The 19368-nt window shown below is 36.3% G+C and overlaps 2 protein-coding genes and 2 non-coding genes across 28 annotated transcripts in view; 1 reads left to right on the top strand and 3 right to left on the bottom strand.

Moving 5' to 3' along the window:
• Window positions 1-9645, bottom strand: part of LOC128233383 (beta-galactosidase-1-like protein 2) — a 32951-nt gene extending 23306 nt beyond the window's left edge. The window contains exons 1-10 of the mRNA XM_052947036.1: window positions 9532-9645; window positions 6933-7517; window positions 6641-6709; window positions 6082-6177; window positions 5247-5355; window positions 4505-4597; window positions 4095-4188; window positions 2673-2831; window positions 2151-2294; window positions 58-201 (exon numbers count right to left, since the gene is read on the bottom strand). Coding sequence (XP_052802996.1) covers window positions 58-201; window positions 2151-2294; window positions 2673-2831; window positions 4095-4188; window positions 4505-4597; window positions 5247-5355; window positions 6082-6177; window positions 6641-6709; window positions 6933-7501 — 1477 coding nt within the window. The 5' untranslated portion in view covers window positions 7502-7517; window positions 9532-9645. The remainder of the gene's footprint in view (window positions 1-57; window positions 202-2150; window positions 2295-2672; window positions 2832-4094; window positions 4189-4504; window positions 4598-5246; window positions 5356-6081; window positions 6178-6640; window positions 6710-6932; window positions 7518-9531) is intronic.
• Window positions 9646-9920: 275 nt separating this feature from the next.
• Window positions 9921-19368, top strand: part of LOC128234667 (rho guanine nucleotide exchange factor 12-like) — a 103586-nt gene continuing 94138 nt past the window's right edge. For 8 of the 25 annotated variants that reach the window (XM_052949042.1, XM_052949044.1, XM_052949056.1 and 5 more), the window contains exons 1-2: window positions 15687-16911; window positions 18965-19134. In XM_052949042.1, the coding sequence (XP_052805002.1) occupies window positions 18992-19134 (143 nt within the window). In that variant the 5' untranslated portion in view covers window positions 15687-16911; window positions 18965-18991. Of the gene's footprint in view, window positions 10252-12507; window positions 12547-15684; window positions 16912-18821; window positions 19135-19368 lie in introns of those variants that run through there. The other 17 variants (XM_052949040.1, XM_052949051.1, XM_052949043.1 and 14 more) reach the window with 7 other exon arrangements.
• Window positions 11091-11164, bottom strand: Trnat-agu (transfer RNA threonine (anticodon AGU)). Its single transcript has one exon. It is a non-coding gene; the product is annotated as a tRNA-Thr (tRNA).
• Window positions 11282-11355, bottom strand: Trnat-agu (transfer RNA threonine (anticodon AGU)). Its single transcript has one exon. It is a non-coding gene; the product is annotated as a tRNA-Thr (tRNA).

Genomic DNA, 19368 nt, shown 5'->3' on the forward strand with positions numbered 1-19368 from the left:
CTTTTTTATTATGTCTTTTAGACATGTAGGTGAAACAACAAATGCTTTCAGCCATACCATAATTAGCAGTACTGACTGGAGCGGGCAACTGAGGTAGGTCTGGTTTTGCTTTCGGCAGAATCTCATATTTACGAATCAGGGCTCGAATAATCTCGTATTTTGGTGTGATCTCTCCGTACTCTGATATTGGTGCAACATAGTCTGAAAATATATCAAAATACATGGTAAATGATTTACGTATACTTATGTATATACATATATTTATATATATATATATGTAAATATTATACCTCATTTGATTTTTTCCTTATCTACTTAATGTGACATCAACCAGTCAATATTTTATGAGCGCAGGCTGCAATTGTGCCTTACCCTTAATCGGAGAAGTATTGTTACCTCAATCGTCACGCGATAGTGTACCAAAAAAACAACAACATGGCTGCCAAAAGTTCGCTTCATTGACAGAGAATGATTTAAGCAAAATAACTGATGTTAAAGATTCAATTAACACCAAACAAGAAACAAAACATGCTGTCAAAATGTTTCCTGAATAATTAACAGAAAATAACATGGACGGCGAGTTCGAAAACTTCACTGTGTCAAACTACAGGATTTGAACATTTTATGCCAAGATAAGAAATACTGCCAGGGAATGTACAAACATACAAGCCTTCTTGCAGTTTACCGTGGGCTGAATAATTTTCTGTTCAATACTATTTATTGTTTTGTAAAAATTTATTTCAGTATAAACCCTGAGATAGATTTTTACAAATGTTTATTTTTCTCTTTACTGGTCACAAAACATTTTTTTGTCAAGATGAACATTCCTAGAACAGTCTATGGCAAAAATTGGTGGATGGGGGAAGGAGTGTCACAATTTCAGATTTTGAGTATTTTTATACACGCAAACAAAAATGGTGTTCATTCATATTGGTATAATATAACAAATAAAACATGACATTGCCGGGCCATAGGCATGTTTACTGCCTGGGAGGTCAGACTGAAGATGATATACGGACCTCAGCTTTGCTTATCATATCACATATTATATCTGACCAGTCCGTAAAAATGCAAATGACCTGCAATGGCATGTATGTTTTATAAGTTAAATATGGTTAAGACTAATTTTGTTTACCTAAAAAATCGCTGATGAATAAAAACCAGTATTTCAAGTACATGCAGCTAAAGAGCCATGTATTTAGTGTGATGTCCCTATGCCATGATAAAGGTGTTACTATAGAGTGAAAATCAAACTTGTACATTTAAACACCTTTACTTCTTTATCATCGGGGCCAAGATAAAAAGTTTGTTCAATGATAACCCAGATTAACAATTATTAGAAATGACAACGTTCACAAATTATTGGTGCTTTAAATATTAAGTAATGAAAATTTTAAAATTACACGTTCCCAACAACATGTTGCTTTTTGTTTGAATGATCATTTTCAGAGTATGTTGAATTATTGTTTAATAAAATGACAAATAATTTGTTATTATACTTTTGGTTAACACAACTTTATGCATGTAAAACTAAATGATTGTACATTTGTAACATAGCAATGTTCAGGACTGTAATTTTGACTTCGAGTGGCAATAAATTGGAAATACTGGTATTTGATTTATAGAACAAAATTTTAATTAAACAAAGAAGAAAAAATGGGTACCAAAAATATGTATAGAAAACAACGATAAATTAAGATTAAAATGAGGTTAGACTAACAGGGATTTAAATGAATTTGAGGTTAGGGCTTATTTTACTGCACGGTATATTAAAATACATGAGAGTAAAGTTGTTTAAAGTTATTTGGTTGCTTTTGTTTAAGTTAATTTGCTATAGTTCTTAAATTCCTTCTGTTCTGCACATTCTCTAGTTAATCTTAAAAAAGTATTTCATGACATAACCCATTTTGATCTAGCCTAGCTACTGAACATTGTTACATTAAGTAAAATTGACAATTACACACAAAAAACTAGCAGCCAATTGCATAAAACTGGATAACTCTTTGGTTTGGTTGAAATTTCATTGATTGTTCAATAATTACTACCAACCAATCAAATAAACTCAATGTGAAAACTAGCTAAAGCATAACCGTTGGTCAACTTATCAAGGTTCGATACAATTGGATGTTAATCTTTTTAACGAGTCCTACCATAGCTGGTGACGTCAGTCTTGTACCCCGTATTGTTGAACCAGTTGGCCCCGGCTGTGAATCCGAAGTTTGTCCCACCATGAAACATGTAGAAATTCACCGATGCCCCAGATTTCAACAGGTGCTCCAAGTCACGTGCAAAATCTGAAACAGTACGAGTGCATGTATAGTAAAATATTCTGTCAGATTGTAAGCATGTTAAAATAAAAATAGAAATAAATTTTGAGCAGTTTCAAAACGGATTGTTCTATCTAATATTTGACCTTTGATATTAATTTGCATGTATATTTTGTTAATTGGTATGTGTAAATTTGCGAAACACCTGCACAAAAGAAAAACTGAAAGCGGGTCCACTTCATTGTACAATATGGGATACAGATTAAAGTGTTTCTGATACACACTTTTACTCTCAAGTTGTTCATGTGCTTGCATGTGGCTTGCTATTGTGCGTGAAACAGATCACAGAGTGTATAAAAACATCTGCTTTCAGGACACGTATAAAACAGTAAAGGTAACACTTACATTTTGTGCTGGGGTTGGCATGGGCTTTCCCCCAGTGGTCGAACCACCCCGCCCAGAACTCCATCACCATGAGTGGGAAGTCTGGGCTGATTGAGCGGATCTGCTGAAATAACGGCTCACCAAGTTTGTACTTCATGAAGTTGGCTGTGGGCAGGGACTCTGTAATAAAGCAAGGGTTTTCGGTAAAGAGTTATAGGATGGTGCTGGAAAAACAGCTCACCAACCATGTACTTCATGAAGTTTGCTGTAGAGTTATAGGATGGTGCTGGAAAAACAGCTCACCAACCATGTACTTCATGAAGTTTGCTGTAGAGTTATAGGAGGTGCTGGAAAAACAGCTCACCAACCATGTACTTCATGAAGTTTGCTGTAGAGTTATAGGATGGTGCTGGAAAAACAGCTCACCAACCATGTACTTCATGAAGTTTGCTGTAGAGTTATAGGATGGTGCTGGAAAGACAGCTCACCAACCATGTACTTCATGAAGTTTGCTGTAGAGTTATAGGATGGTGCTGTACCCTGCACTTTTTTGGTAGCACCCCATTGACCAGCATGTGAACCCTTATGCCTTCTTAGAATTTAATTGTTAGATAATTAATATTTCATTTGTTTTGTTTAAAAGCTTATCTTATGATTATAAAAACAGTTGAAACCTCTAATTTCTCAATTAAACACATTTCTAACATTTTTTTGTCAAATTTACAATCATTAAATTCTTCACCCGCTACAATGTGGCCCTGATCACCCCTAGCACACTGTTTCTTCTTTCATTACACAGCCCTTTTTAAAACATGACTAAAACCATAAAAACATTGAAATAGTTGCACTATTGTAAGGTTGTCTTGAAGCAACATGCCATCATTTTATGGATAATGTAGAGGAATGGTTATTGTGATTAAATCAAAACTGAAGACATACATGAGAAGGAGCAGTTGCCAAAATCTGTTGGCTGAATGTTATTCATTAATTATTTAAGATGACATTTGGTCAATCAGAAATATCACTACACGACATTGACAATGATTAGTAATTAAAATCATCAAAGCGAGCCATAATGGGGTAAAATACTTGGAATTGGTCAAGATTCTTAAAATATTTTATCATGTAAATTTCAATAAAATATTATATCATATGATTTTATTCCTAGCTATTTTTTAAAACATCAATATTGCCGAATTTGGTGGCAAACAATCAATGATGGACAAAATACTTCATTATTATCAATGTTGTACAGTCGAAACTCATTGGCTCGATATCGCATTACTTGAACTTGGCTTGATATTCTCGAGGCTCAAGGTATTCTGGCCAGTCCCTGGAATGTCGAGCCAACAAGTTTTGACTAAGACCTTGGTTATGTTCCCCTTCATTTGCCTACACACAATAGTACTTGTGTATGCACGTTACCCTGTACTTAAAGCTTACCATCGTAGAACGGAGCCACCTGGAATCCTGTCTTGTCCTGAACTATACCATCAGACACAAATACCAACTCCTTGATACCATTCTTCACAAGCAGCTGAAAAATCAGATCAATCAATTTGTAAACCCATAAATCTCATTCAAAGAATGTGCTATGCATAATGTAAAATTGTCTATGCATTTAATAAGCAAGTTACAAAATCACAGTGATTTTCAACTGCAAAAATTTTAACAGAACATTTTTTGACTTTATGTTAATCCAAAAACGACACACATTAAGAATAAGTGGGACATATATGAAGCAAAGCCCTGAAAGTACAAGTGCTGGGCTTGCGGGCTTGTTCTCATTTTGAAGACTGGTATATGGTCAATTGTTGTTGTTTTTTTAAGGAGATTTACTTTATTACACGCACCTGTTTGACAAAGAGGAGATGCTTGACCTCTGAACTGTAGGATCCAAACTCGTTCTCAATCTGTACAGCTATGATTGGTCCTCCATTGGAGTACTGAAAACAGACAACTATGTACATACTGAGAACCAACACAACCCCCATCTGATTTAGTTTAAACATTTTCATTCACATCAATGAGATACGACAATGAATTGACAATAAACAAAATATACAGTTGAAACCAGTTATGTTTAAGTCGTCCGAACCTCGGGAAATACTTTGAACTAATGAACATTCATTACATCCAATTACAAAAAATGTAGATCCCAACCCAACACCTTGGATTCTGAATTCTTTTCTCACTCGATATAGCGAACAAATCGAGATATTAATTGAATTCCCATCAATTATTTTAGTTATGACTGAGACACTTAGTATTGGAACATTGACTTCCAAATGGAATATTGACCATTGAAGATGATAAAAATATTGTATACATGACAAACTCTCTCATGCTGCTCTACAAATGTGTTGATTGAAAGTAACAAAAAAGCCACATCTACTAGTTTTATTGAAATTCAATTAATAATATGTCATGGATGAGAGAGATTGTTAATGGATGGACAGGCTAACTGACAAGATGGATAGAGTGATGGTGTGAGTATTTAAACTGCCTGCCTTCAGGGGCATACAATACTCTTTTCTGATAAGAGAATCCAATTTGGCAATATTTTGTAATCTCACAGTGAGATGGCTAACTCACCTGAAGGTCAGTGATCAGGGGTATGAGCTTGTTGAAGAACCGCTCCACGGCCTTCTGGTAACCCAGGTAGTTACTGCGCACCTTCATATTCGGGTCACGTAACAACCAGCTAGGCATTGGAAAAAAATCTCATATGACTATGGTTATCATTCCAACTTTGTTATTTAACACTTACAATAACAGCTGATATTAAAAATAATCACTAAGCATTTAATTCAGCTCACTTAACAACAGCTATGATGCAATATTGTTGACATTGCTATGTCATTGCTATAACATAAAAGATGATAAAAGTACCTGGTAGCTAATGCAAACCCAGAGAATTTATTAAAATGATGATTTTCTATTGAAAAGGTAATTTTTCTATATCAAAATTTATTAATTTAACTATTATATGATGGTATATCCTAGCTGTTTGGAATCATGCTGTTGTCTGTTGCTTGGGTTTAAAGAAGTATCAATGTGCTCCTTATACAGAAAGGCGCCATTGCAAACCTGAGGCCATTTAGGTCAGAGTGAGCTGCCTATGAATGCCATCATATAACTATATTTTTATTGTAACGTTCATTATGCTTAAAAAAGCTTACTAATTAAGAAACGTTAAAAAAAAGAATGGTAGAAAAGAGCAATGATTGTGGTCTAGTGGTCCACCTCTCACCAAGGGATTTGTGGGTCTGAGCCCCACCATTAAAATGTTTTCTTGGCCTCTCAAAAAGGACACCAGTACTTGTTGCTACCCAAGAAACGGGCTCCAAAGAGATTCATATCAGCTTTCGTCATAATCAAGCTAAGATAAATTAGCTTAAACCAAATGACAGATGGAGAGTGCACTTACGCTGGCATGCCCCCGAAGTCCCACTCAGAGCAGACGTAGGGGCCAGGCCTCAGTATCACGTGCAATCCCTGTTTCTGGGCTTCCTTTATATATTCCCTGGAAAACACACAGAAACTTCATAATAAATTTTAGAATAAGGCCTTAAAGAAGTATTGCTTTAAATGTACAGAACTATTCCAACTGCAATCAAGTGTATAAAGCTTTGATACATTATCCATAGTTATGCCTAGCTTATACAGATAAATGATTTGATTGGTTAATATTATTTATTGGATACATATTGACCAATCAATAAACATGTTGGCTAACTTTTTTGCCAGAGTATACAACTGGCAGCTGAACATGGTTTTAGGTGGACATATCATATTAGTTTGGGTAATAAATCTTTATTGGTTTCAGACCAAATGCTGTCAAGACAGTAAGATATAACGACGATCGAAATAAAATTTAACCTTAAAAACTGATTTTATGTTACATATAAAATATTCAAGTCTGCTTAAGCAAAGTATTGCTATGGTCGATACAAAACATAATCTTAAGAATGCAAATAAAACCCCACCTGATGTTGAGAATTCCTTCAAAGTTGAAGTTTCCGGGACTTTCCTCATGGAGATTCCAAGAGACATACCTGTAAAACAGCGAATGGACATAATATACATGTATATGGAATAATAGAAACATCACATAACTAGAAAGTGAGAACATATATTGAAAACAGATTGATATTTTGTCTTCTTAAAAAAACATACAAAAAATAGAAATGGGCTAATAGTTTATATAATACAAGAAAATAATTGATACTAAGCACTTAAAACAATCATGAAACTAGAAGTTTAAAGATGATATCTTACGTTTCTAAAGTGTTGAGCCCACATGCTTTCATCTTCTGCATACGATCTGTCCAGTACTGCGGCATGACACGGAAGTAATGCATTGCACCACTCAAAATTCTCAGCTGCTCCCCTTTCAAGAAGAACTCACCATTTTTGAAAATCAAACTTCCAGTGCTTTTATACACATTCTTTAAATTAGGGAGTTTAATGTTGCTAACGGAATGAATTGTTTCTTTTTCAGCTTCAGACAGTGGTCGTTCAAAGTCAAGCTCACCTTGCTTTCCGATATCACTTAAAATATCATTGAGAGATTGTTTAGTCATGCCCTGAGGATTATTTGTATGCCGCCATACTGGAATGTCAGTTTTAGCATCGGGAGGTGGTAAGTTTACATCAGGTGATGCCAGAAACATTTGCCAAAGTTTTGTACATAGGAGAATAGCTATTAATCCAATTATAATCAGTTTTAAGTTAGACCTAGAAAACATTGTTTTGGCCATTTTTTCTTTGGCCTCCTGTCCAACTGCTTGTGCCAGCAAACTTTCTGAGCCTTTGTTTTTTCTGCGTTGGGTGTCACCATACAACATCTCCACCAGCTGCTACCTGAAGTAGAAGAATTAATGATTTTCTATTGCAGGACAAAATGTATAGTACAACAAATTAAAACTATGAAAAGGTTGAATGAGCATACCCGTATTACAGTGGTACTGTAGCAATATAGGGAAAAGAAACAAGGGTTTTCATGTAGGTTTCCTTAAACAAGTTACCCATGATTCTCTAAAGCCACAATTTACAAACAAGAGGGCCAAGATGGCCCTATATCGCTCACCTGAATAAACTTAAAAAAGGTGCTCTGGACTTTTCTATAATAAATGGGCAATAACTCTCAGGTGACTAAGAAGCTTTGGCTAGCCTGGAAGCCTGTATGCCACAAGTGAAACTAGACTATGTCTCATATTTTAAAAAGGCGTATAAAAACATGAAAAATAAGTATTAGTTTAAAAAGCTACAAAGGGCCATAACACTTACAATATTTAAGTTGGAGTTACATAATTTGTCACAAACCAGATGACCCATATTCGAATTTGAGCTAGAAATCAACGCAAACACATTTCTGACAAATGTCGGATGTGGGCTGAAAATGCTACCTCTAGAGTGTTAACAAGGTTTTTCCATATTATGGCTCTGTGACCTAGTTTTTGCCCCAAGATGACCCATATTTAAACTTGAGCTAGAAATCAGCGAAACAACCTTTCTGACAAATTTCCAGGATATTTGGGATGAAAATGCTATCTCTAGAGTGTTAACAAGGTTTTTCCATATTTGGGCTCTGTGACCTAGTTTTTGACCCCAGATGACCCATATTCTAACTTCAGCAAGAGGCAAATCATTCAGCTTCCATGTCAATAATGGGTGTAAAAAAAACAACCTGGGAGCAAAAGTGTGCCCGGTGTGGGGCTCAACCGCTAGTACACTAGCATGGCGCTCTAACAAACTGAGCTAACCAGGCGGCTGGTTCTTACCCATGCACACTACACTCCTCCTTCCATTAACCTTTTAGACAGATGCAGGCACTCCTGCCATTTACCGCTGATACCATTAAAGTAAACTTGGGAGGAAAAGTTTGCCCAGTATGGGGCTTGAACCCCTGACCCTGGAAACTAGCACGGCACTCTAATCACACACTTCAACACTTGTACAGTAGTATATTAACACCCGTTGCTGACCCCTGAACATCCTGAATAATAATGTGCTGGGAGCATGCCCCCTAGCAAACGAGGATTACTTTGCTGTCAAGGATAACCTGTGGAAGTGCAAGCACTTATTAACTTTGTTTTTGCTGAATGGACAGCACACAGAAGAGACAGTGGTGGGATACAAGGAAGTCCTGGTGCGATACCCTAGCTCTAGTCCCTATAAAAAGCCCCTTCAGAGTCTTTGACAATTTTTTATTTGGCGACTCTACACGTCCATATCCCACTTGTTGTTTTCCTAGCCAAGAATGACAGATCTAAGTATATTGAGCGGAAAGATAATGGGCACCTGCTAGATGGTTTCAAAATGGCGATGCTTTATTGACAGAAGTCGATCTAAATTAAACTAATTATTTGTGTTTCAATAAAAACTTGAATATCCAAATGTAAAAAAAGTTCCTTAATGCACATTATTGTGGCTACCCTAGCTCTTTTTCAAAGAGACCCCTTGGTTCTTTTAAGTGCTAGGTGTAAAGCACCGAATCACGGGGTATAACTTTCCTGGGTTAAACCAGAGTACACAACTTTTCCAAGCATTACCCTTTAAATGCCGACCGCCAGGCAAGGGAGCTACTTGTAACAACTTTAAACATCTTTCGGTATGACACAGCCAGGGATTGGCCCCACGACCTACCACTCCGTAGGCGGATGCCTTAACCACTAGGCCTCAGAGATGGTATGTTACGGTATGTCACGCTCGTGATATACCAATAGACAGGGTAATAACATACATGAGTCTGAGAAAATGAAAATTTTATAATTTAATTTTTAAACCTAGTTATAAATAACATGCATGCAGTGAAATGATTTTTAACATTGTGCTGGTGCAGTGCAATATTTTGTCAGATTATTTTAGTCCCAACCTTGCCTAAACGTTGAGAATGGAACACTGAACAAACAAAGTATTAAAATAATTTGTACAGCATTCTAAGCGCAATAAAATCTCAATCCATCAGCAACCATTTTGTTTGATCACATGATTGTCATGTGACTAGCCAGGGTTTTGACCAATGATACCGTATCTCAAATTTAGTGCAATCCTGTATAAAGTAGATCTGAAACAGGTGCTGTATCATTGAGCAAAATAGTTCCAATCTATATTTAATTTCATTGTTGAATTAAAGAAGATGATTAAAAGTTGTGAGAAAAAATGAAAACAAATCATTCTATTTAAAAAGAAACTATTGACTAAATCATATATCAAGATGGAAAAAAGATCTATTTACAGGAATATTTTACTAACGAAAGGCGTTGTGCGGTTAATAATGTCTGATTTTAGCAAATTGACCCGAAATGATGAAAAATGTAAATACAGTACTATAAAGCATATTTTCATCTCGTTTTGATTTGGGGTTTAGAAAAAGTATGGTTTAGTGTACCCACTGCACTATTTAATTGACCTTTTTATGTTTAGACGACAACAAAAACCACACTAGTAAATTGGTAAAGTCGACCTGATGTTTTGGAAGTTGTCAAAATCATAACATAGGAAATCTCTCAGAGGCAAAACGTGAAAGATTTATCTTTTATTCAACCAAAAGCAGAGGACAGGCGTAAAGGCTGAAGATGTCATTTTCTGAAAAGTAAGTATGTTCACATAACTTCATTTGCAATATTGGATATACAGGAGTAGTTCCAACTTCCTACTATATTGAAACTAGTAGGTCATGTCATTTGTGTAGTATACCTTAGCATTCCTTGTGCAAATGATATGCTGAACACAAATTGAATGTTAAAATTATTCACATTCAAGACCCACTCAAGCTGATGTAATAGTGAAAGGCCAATTTTTAGATCTCAAACCACAAAAATGTATTTATGTCAAAGCACGTATTATGAACCAATTCTAGATTATAAGGCCCATTCTTGATGCGGCCCAGGTTGACTGACAAGATCGTCCAATTTCAAAGACCATATATGATATAACCCAGGTTCGACAATGATCTGGCCCAAACAGGGGAACCTTCCTGCCTAGTCCAAATAATTGTACGTTGGCGGATTTTTTTTAGAATTTTGATATAAAGTAAACCTGAGAGGAAAAGTGCGCCCGGTGTGGGGCTCGAACCCACGACCGCCGGAACACTAGCACAGCGCTCTAACCAACTGAGCTAACCGGGCGGCTGGTTCTAACCCACACACACTACACTCCTCCCCCCATTAACCTTTAAGGCCGACGGAGGCACTCCTGCCGTTTACCGCTGCCACCAGTAAAGTAAACCTGAGAGGAAAAGTGCGCCCAGTGTGGGGCTCGAAACCACGACCGCCGGAACACTAGCACGGCGCTCTAACCAACTGAGCTAACCGGGCGGCTGGTTCTTACCCACACACACTACATTCCTCCCCCCATTAACCTTTAAGGCCGACGGAGGCACTTCTGCCGTTTACCGCTGCCACCAGTAAAGTAAACCTGAGAGGAAAAGTGCGCCCGGTGTGGGGCTCGAACCCACGACCGCCGGAACACTAGCACGGCGCTCTAACCAACTGAGCTAACCGGGCGGCTGGTTCTTACCCACACACACACTACACTCCTCCCCCCATTAACCTTTTAGGCCGACGGAGGCACTACTGCCGTTTACCGCTGCCACCAGTAAAGTAAACCTGGGAGGAAAAGTGCGCCCGGTGTGGGACTCGAACCCACGACCGCCGGAATACTAGCACGGTGCTCTAACCAACTGAGCTAACCGGGCGGCTGGTTCTTACCCACACACACTACAGATATGGCAAATCCTTCACGTACAAATTGTTTAGTATCAAAAGTGGGTAGTTGTTCCGATCAGGATTCCGGGTTAAAGCATATAGAGTCTATAAAATATCATAAAAACAAGACATATTACCAGATAATGTTATTTTATATTAGTTCCGTACACAAAAAATAAATAACCAACTTATAATTATGAGTTTGACGGCTTTTTTTCATTTCTGTCTGTCAAAACATAACGATATATACATGAAGGGCACCTGCAAGGCTTCAGGGCACAGTTTTAAATCGCTCGGAACATTTCGGCCATGGCCGAGTTGTTACGATTGTATAACGAGGTCTATCTCGAAGCTTTGTCGGAGGAGGCCGAGTTATTACGATTGTATCGAGTTGTTCCCCTTCGCATAATTGTTTTCTGTGTCAGTCAACTTTCGTTTTATTGGAAAGGTAAACAACTTGTTTTAATGCATTAAATGCTTGTTTAGTGCAAAATAACATTTCACTTACATGGTAAAATATGAATATAACTCTTTATGATCAATTTCAACCATAAAATACTTCACTTAAAACAATTTCCATATTTTTAAAACAGCCCCGTTTTTTGCACATTCCCGTTTAGACGTTACGGATTGGAAGAATCCCGTATAACACGTCTATTAATATAGACTACCTTCCTGCCCTGATTGGCAGATCAGAAACTATCCATGTCCCTTTTCCTTGCAGCCCAAATCAGTTATCCACCCTTAACATGGTCCATCAGTACTAGCAGTATTTTCCTTGTGTCTGTGCTGTAGGCTATTGTTTTTCAACCTGGGCTATATGGGTTCGGGGCTGTATTTACCGGCAATTTAAGCTGAATTGTCAGATGTCTTATTGTATGGTATGCCAAACTTTTCTGTATGGGAGTTAGATTGTATTTTCCGTTATTTTTTAGTGTGAATGGCCACCACAATCTTTGACAATTGTGTGTACTTAGCAGGCAAATGAAGAGAATGACAAGTGTCAAAATTAAAAAAAAATCAAAAGTTTTCCTGCATTTCATTATTGTGGCTAGGTGGACTGTTTCTTGAGTTAAAATGTTTTTTGTCATCAATCTCTGATGTGACATATTTTTTGATGTATCTTTTCTTTCTCTTATAAGCTTACTTAAGAGGATTTCGGATCCACCAAAACGGCCAAGGCAAGTAGTAGTATGTATATATATGAGATGGTTGCATATTGTTATGTCCATGTTTTGTCCTGCATATGATGTTATTGTTTAAGACTGTTTGTGTTGAATTGGAAGGCAAGTTCGATCAGAGCTACAGGTACCTTTTTTAAATAAAGTGTATTGTATGCTCTTATGAAATTTTGTAAAGTGTAATGTACACCTTGGTTTCTATGAATGAAGTGTTATGGCCATTGTTAAAGTCTGCTGGCACATTGAGGTGCAAACATATTTTACATACACAATAGACTTGGTCCTTAATGCAGTGATCGAGGAGGAGTGATACTACACCGTTTAGCGCCATCTTTGATTTTAATGAACAATTTTTAATCATACCGATACAATCAGCTCTTAGATTTTATATTGTAATTGACTCATTTTAAAGCGTATTTAGGCCAATTACAACCCTTTTTATCTGTAGCTCTGCAGGTTACAAATCATCTTGAAGTGTCAATGTATGTGTAAAGTCAGGCAAGTTGCTCAGAAATAGTCTGTGCAGATGGCAAAAGGCCAAAGACTTTTGGGTGAACAAGTTTGAATCCTTATTGCCATAAAAAAAATCAACAAGCCCTGCCATATAAAATTGAGAATTTGATCAAGACCCGAAAGCATTTAACAAGTTTTGAATAAGTTGCAGACTTGTGCTAATTTCGACCACTGTCAAACTATTAGTAGGACATGCTAAACTGTCAGCAGGAATGACAAACAAAACATCAGATGTTCCCTGACTTTGAATTTGCCATAGTTTATTGTCTTATTCTGAAATCAAGTTGCCTGACTTGAAGATAGCCACACATTTTCTGCTTGCTTAGCATATTTGTATTCTCGATTGCAAAGGAAAGTGCACTCATGTGATTTGTAAAATATCTTGTGTGATTTTTCTTGCAATTTTTTTCGCTTAATATGGTTTCCAGAAAAAAATGTGTTCAATATCAAACTGAACAATTTATTGGTAGAAACTTTTTTTCTGAAGGGCACAAAAAACAAACTTTCCATTGCAGAACAGAGCAGAGAATAATATTATGTTCACAAAACAATGTATTGCAAATTCACCAGTATTGTGTAGATAGGCCATTGCAATTGCACCAGTTTAAAGTACTAGTGGATAAACTATACTACAAGCAAGTGATAACAATATTATTGTGTTTTAATCTGGCAAAAAGTATTGTTTTATAAAATGTAAAATATAAATCATAGAATTATGCACCAGTCAATTGTAACCACGGCCCCCCAGGTCTGGGGGTATACAGGGGAAATTGGCCGTGTTTTCACTTTCTAGGTGGCCCCGCAGGGCCGGGTGACCGTGGTAGTTTTGTCTTAGCGCTAAATTTAGCAGAGATTGGGCCTTATATTATGTCTCTGGGGTGCGGGGGCATTTGGCCGGGGTTTTACCACCAGTTCGTTCCCGCAAGGCGGGATTTTACCCGGGGCTGGCTGGACCGAAAGTCAAAATCCCCGCTATTCCCCGGACCATGGGGGGCCGTGGTTACAATTGACTGATGCATTATAGCCATATGTTATAGTTATATTTTCAGTATATGCATATTAACGTTTATTATAATCTCAACATAGATGCAAAAGACCTGGTACCTGGTATTATCAGAGGGAAATCTTCACTTCCTTGTGACACTGACAGTTTTTTGGTAGATCATATTTCAGCATTTCACATTCTTTTTATATTCGGTTATCTAAATACAAAACTGAAATTTTTCAGCTCTCTAAAAACTGAAATGTATTATAACCTCATAACTAATCACTTTAAACAAGAGCCGAGTACTTCAGTCATCGAAATTAGTCTTTTGGATGAACAAGCCCGAATTCATATACTTCTGGCATAACATTTTTGAACAAGCCCAGAACCCAGAATTTGAGCAAGCCCGGAAAATATTACCATTACAGGGCTTGTGCTGATTTTGATCACTGATACTTTGTGCACTCTATTTTGTTTGATTTGTCAATTATGTAATTTTGAAATAAGCAATATAATTGAAGACAACAGCTCTTTTTAATGTCAGATAACTCCTGTGATGTATTCTGACACATTTTACAGTGCATTGTCTCTCTTGTTATGTCATCTGACACTTGTTCAGAGTGTGTACATGTAGCTGCTCCCTCGTCTGGGAAATTGAGGTAAACTTCTCAGTAATAAAATCGTGCCATGAATTATAGAATGTTATCCCTTCTTTTTAAAGCTGCACCCTCACAGATTGAACGTTTTGATAACATATTTACTTGTTGTCTTGGAACGAGCCAATTTTTGAGAATATGTATGGAAACCAGTTATATATGACTGCTGACAAAAAATCAGATCGCAGATTTTTATACTTAAGTTGAAAAATTGATGTTTTATGCATTTATCTCAAACTGTTGGTAACGGTTTAAGCCATTAAACATTAATTTTCGAACGGAAATATGAAAATTTGCCTTCTGATCTTTTGTCAGCAAGCAATCTTTTATCATTGGTTTGCAGGTACTTAAGCAAAAATTTGCTGTTTACAAGACAAAAAATAAAAAAAGTTGTAAAAACAGTAAATCTGTGAGAGTGCAGCTTTAAAATAAAACCCAAAAGACAAAATTCACTGTAATGAGGCTTGATTTGTTTGTTGTTTTTGTTTAATCATTCTTTGTCAATTTTTTTATTTACGTTTTACTGACGTTATTAGTTTCCTGTATGTTGTAAATGTGTTAGATTTAAACTTAAACTTTACATGAGCATAATATGAGTGTAATAACAAGATATCCAATTGATTTCATCACTGCTTTATTGCAGCCTAGCTTCACCAAATTAGATATGCAGGCCTGGCCTGCTAGGGGCTAGGGAATTTCAATTCTTATGTATCTGTATGCGTGCTTTCCTGCATATTTAAGACTTAAAAAGCCTATTCTCTGACAATGATATGCAACCCAAGACTAAAGTACCTTCATGGAGGTACACAACTGTGGATGCATGATTCTGGGAAAAACTGATTTATATATTTTCATGGGCTAGGGCACTGGCCACTGTGGAGGACAACTAAAGTTGTGCAGTGTACAACTCACACTGCTCTTGAACACATGTATAGTTAGGGCACTTGATAAATAAAATGGCGGATAATGTCTTCCCACAGTTTTTATTGAGTATTTTCCATTGTTCAGAATTGTTGTGGAGATAAAGTGTGATTTTGTGTGTAAATATTCATGGAAGGATTAATATGGTGAATGTTAAAGAAATATAGCCAAAAGGTTGTAATCATTTATAAAAAGATTGTGAACTTCATCTTAAAAAGTCTTAAGACTTGTTAAGTTAATTGATGAACATGATCATGATTCGTGCTTTGTGCTGAGTTTTATAAATGTTTGTGAACTTGGGTTTTTGTGGAATACTCATTTAAGAATATTTATGGTGTTGACTATTAATGGTCATTACAGGATTATTAAAATAGTTATCAAAGACTGATATTGTACATGAGCCTTGAATTAAAGCAAACTTATTCTCTTTGATGATGCTACTTCAACTTTTAACCCTGTTTATGTGTATGGAAAGATAAATATTCAAATCATTTAGCTGAATCATATCATTGTGACATTTGACAACAGACCACTATCAGGGCAAACAAGAAACTAATGTCAAAAATATAGTGTTTTCCAATAAATTGTTTTGTAAATTGTTTATTAAATGTACGCAGATTTCATAATTATACATCCAAAGTTTAATTAAATCAGCGTCACTGTTTGATCAGTCTAGTTGATGAGACACCGTTGACAGTGGTGATCGTATTGAAACGTGCCCCGGGGCCCCAAACTGGGTAATAATCATGAATTCAATCTATCATTTAAAGTGGTCGAACAGTTATAGCTACAAACTAACCTAGAATACACAATTTATATGTGCTGCAAATTATAGGAAAGGCTTTGACGCTTTTACACAGTAATGTTGCACTAGATTGAAATGGAAATTAGCTGTCAGTGTTTGTGGTTATAGTGTTGAAAAGGTCACGGATAATTATAGAACTGGCGATATTGTAATTCAGAGGTGAAGATACTGGCTGAATGCTCCTTGGTGCTTGGATACGCTGAAATGGACTGCTTTTTGGTCACAATTGTAAATGAGGTCAGATTACGTGACCGGGAAAATGTGTAAAACATAGTTGAAAAAAAGTGATTAAAACGCGACCTTGATAAGAAAAGTGGTGTATATATTTATATGTGATTGCATTGCATGATCAGTAGGATTACTGTGCTCATTGAACAGGATATGAATTTAGCGATGCACAAGCGATAACCATTGAAAATAAATTGTTGTAGTTTGAAGTCAGAAATTACTCATCTTTATGTTTAACCATACAAAGAAAATGGAGGGTAATGTATATTATTGGTTCAACAAAAAATTGGATTTTATCAAAAATACATTTAAATATATGACTTTGTGTGGCAGTGTTATATATGTATGTTTTTTTTATGGCAAACATTATTATATTAAATAACGTCTCCATTCAAAAACACAATTAAATATATGTGTGGCAGTGTTATGTAATGCATGTTTCTTTATCGCAAACATATTTAATATTTATATTAAATAACGTCTCCATTCAAATTAACATGTTGTGCTAAAATAAAAGTATTATGACTCTATGCAGAATGAATATGAATCTTCCTGCGAAGGATGTTTCAGTTAATTTCTCTTGCATGTAGGGCCGAAAATAATTAACCATGCTTTTCAATTTTATATGACTAACTGCACATTTAATGAAAACAAGTTATTTTTGCGTGCGATTGTATATGAAACTGCTTGGAGGTTTAATGTGTAAGAGTGTATTTATTTGTACTTGGATAATTAATTCAATCCTGATTTCAATATCAAGCTGTTGAAGTGAAACATGTTTATGGATGATGTTTACATACTCCACTTTGTCAATATATGCAGTCATTTAGGACGGATATTGAAACTTGATTATAATCAAGATTCGGATAGTTGAGAGTCTAGCAGTTCATCAAATTTGTTTTCGATATTTTGTGCTGTAATATGTTGACTACAAGTATATTATGTTGTGGTCCAGTCTGGTCCAGTTTAGTGTGACATAGATGTGACTTGGTTATATCTATTGGCATAACGGATGAACCTCTCATCTTGTTTGTTATTTGATGATGAGAAATCATCTATGTCCCTTTTTTCCATATTAACATTGAATGAATTCTTCCTGCAGAAATGATAATTTTTCCCAAAAGATGGCCATATTATAGGTATAATTTTATTTGTCTACCACTCTTTTAGCAGTGGTCAGCGGTCAGTTAGATGTACGCATTGACCATGTCACAGTAAAGTCACGAGTCACATACTCCTTGTTTGCTCAAGAGGTTGTAAATATAAAATTCATCATTTTCCACCAGCCCACAGTATGGCTGACCACTAGGCTGGGTTTATGGGCCGTTCTTGAAAAAGGTCACCCTGTCCTCCTCATATCATTGAACAGTTCTTATCTGGAGAGTTTGACTATTATTATGCTATGGACAGCTGGCCAAATAGTTATTATATGAGTAAATAGCATAAAAATAACAGAATCAGTTGTGACATATTTTGTTTTGTTTCTGTCATAATCTTTGTCGTCTATGACTTAGCCATGATAGTGTAGGCCAACCTTGAATAGCTACTAAAACCTTATTGCAAATTGGAAATAATGCAAAATATGCAGAGAAGAACAATTTAACCTGATTTCAAGTGATTTCATATAAATCTGATCAGCCTGAAGTAGTGGAAGTCTTTGATTTCATAATATACAGATACATTGGTCAGTTATGTCGGGCATTTTCATAAGGACATACTGCAGAACAGGTGTGACAATGCCTCATAGAGTTTTTCTTCTGTTTTCTGCACTTTCCATCCTCATTCCCAAAAGCCCCACCAGAATGTTATTTTGGCCCGAAATCTAAACAGGTTGTGATGTTTACTGGGGGAATGACGGTAGCCAATGTATTCAATGTGACAGCACTGATGCTGGTAAAACATATAGGAGATCATCATAGCCAAGGTATTGTCAATGTTTACCTGCTGTGTTTCTCCTACCTATGTACTGTCAGCCAGATTGGCAATATTTGTATAATCTTTTTAGTCTTACAAAACAGTCATTGGTTGAGTGGTTTTTCTAGCTGTTGGATTTTTTTATGTTCATGGAAAAATTAACACTGCCACACATACTACTAGTTGAATTTATGTCGGAATTTTTCGTGTAAAATGCTTGATTGATTTACTGGTTGCATTAAACCACTGTTTCATTTTGAAATGAATCACATTTAAATGAATAAGGAGTGCTTGTAAATGTAGGCAAAAAAAGTAAAAGTCATTTCACGGAAATAGTGAGTTGTGTTTATTTTTGGTTTTGTGTTATTTATTTGTGTGTAATTTATTCATGAAAAGGTGGTAAAGTTCAAATTAGCGGCGACTATGTCCCTCAAAAAATGGCGATCCTACATGGATATATTTAATTTCTCACATGGAAGTAAAGACAGTGAAATGGATAGCGGAATATCTAGTCGATTTGCTGAAATCTCGCAGTCACATGCAGGAACATTGCTAAGAAAAAAACGGTGAGTTTTGTGTTACAATTAAACTTTTTGTTTTAATTGTTCCTTCGGTTATCCGGGTAGCGCAGTGGTTAGGGCACTGGCTTCTCACCAAGGCGACCCGGGTAGGAATCCCGGCCTGGGCACATGTGAGTTTGGTTAGTGGTCACCAAGCCGGACAAGTGGGTTTTCTCTGTGTACTCCGGTTTCCCCCACAACACAAGACCACACTCTCGCCCAACTGCGTGCCAACAAGAG

This window comes from Mya arenaria, chromosome 5, assembly GCF_026914265.1.
Source record: "Mya arenaria isolate MELC-2E11 chromosome 5, ASM2691426v1".
Lineage (NCBI taxonomy): Eukaryota > Metazoa > Mollusca > Bivalvia > Myida > Myidae > Mya > Mya arenaria.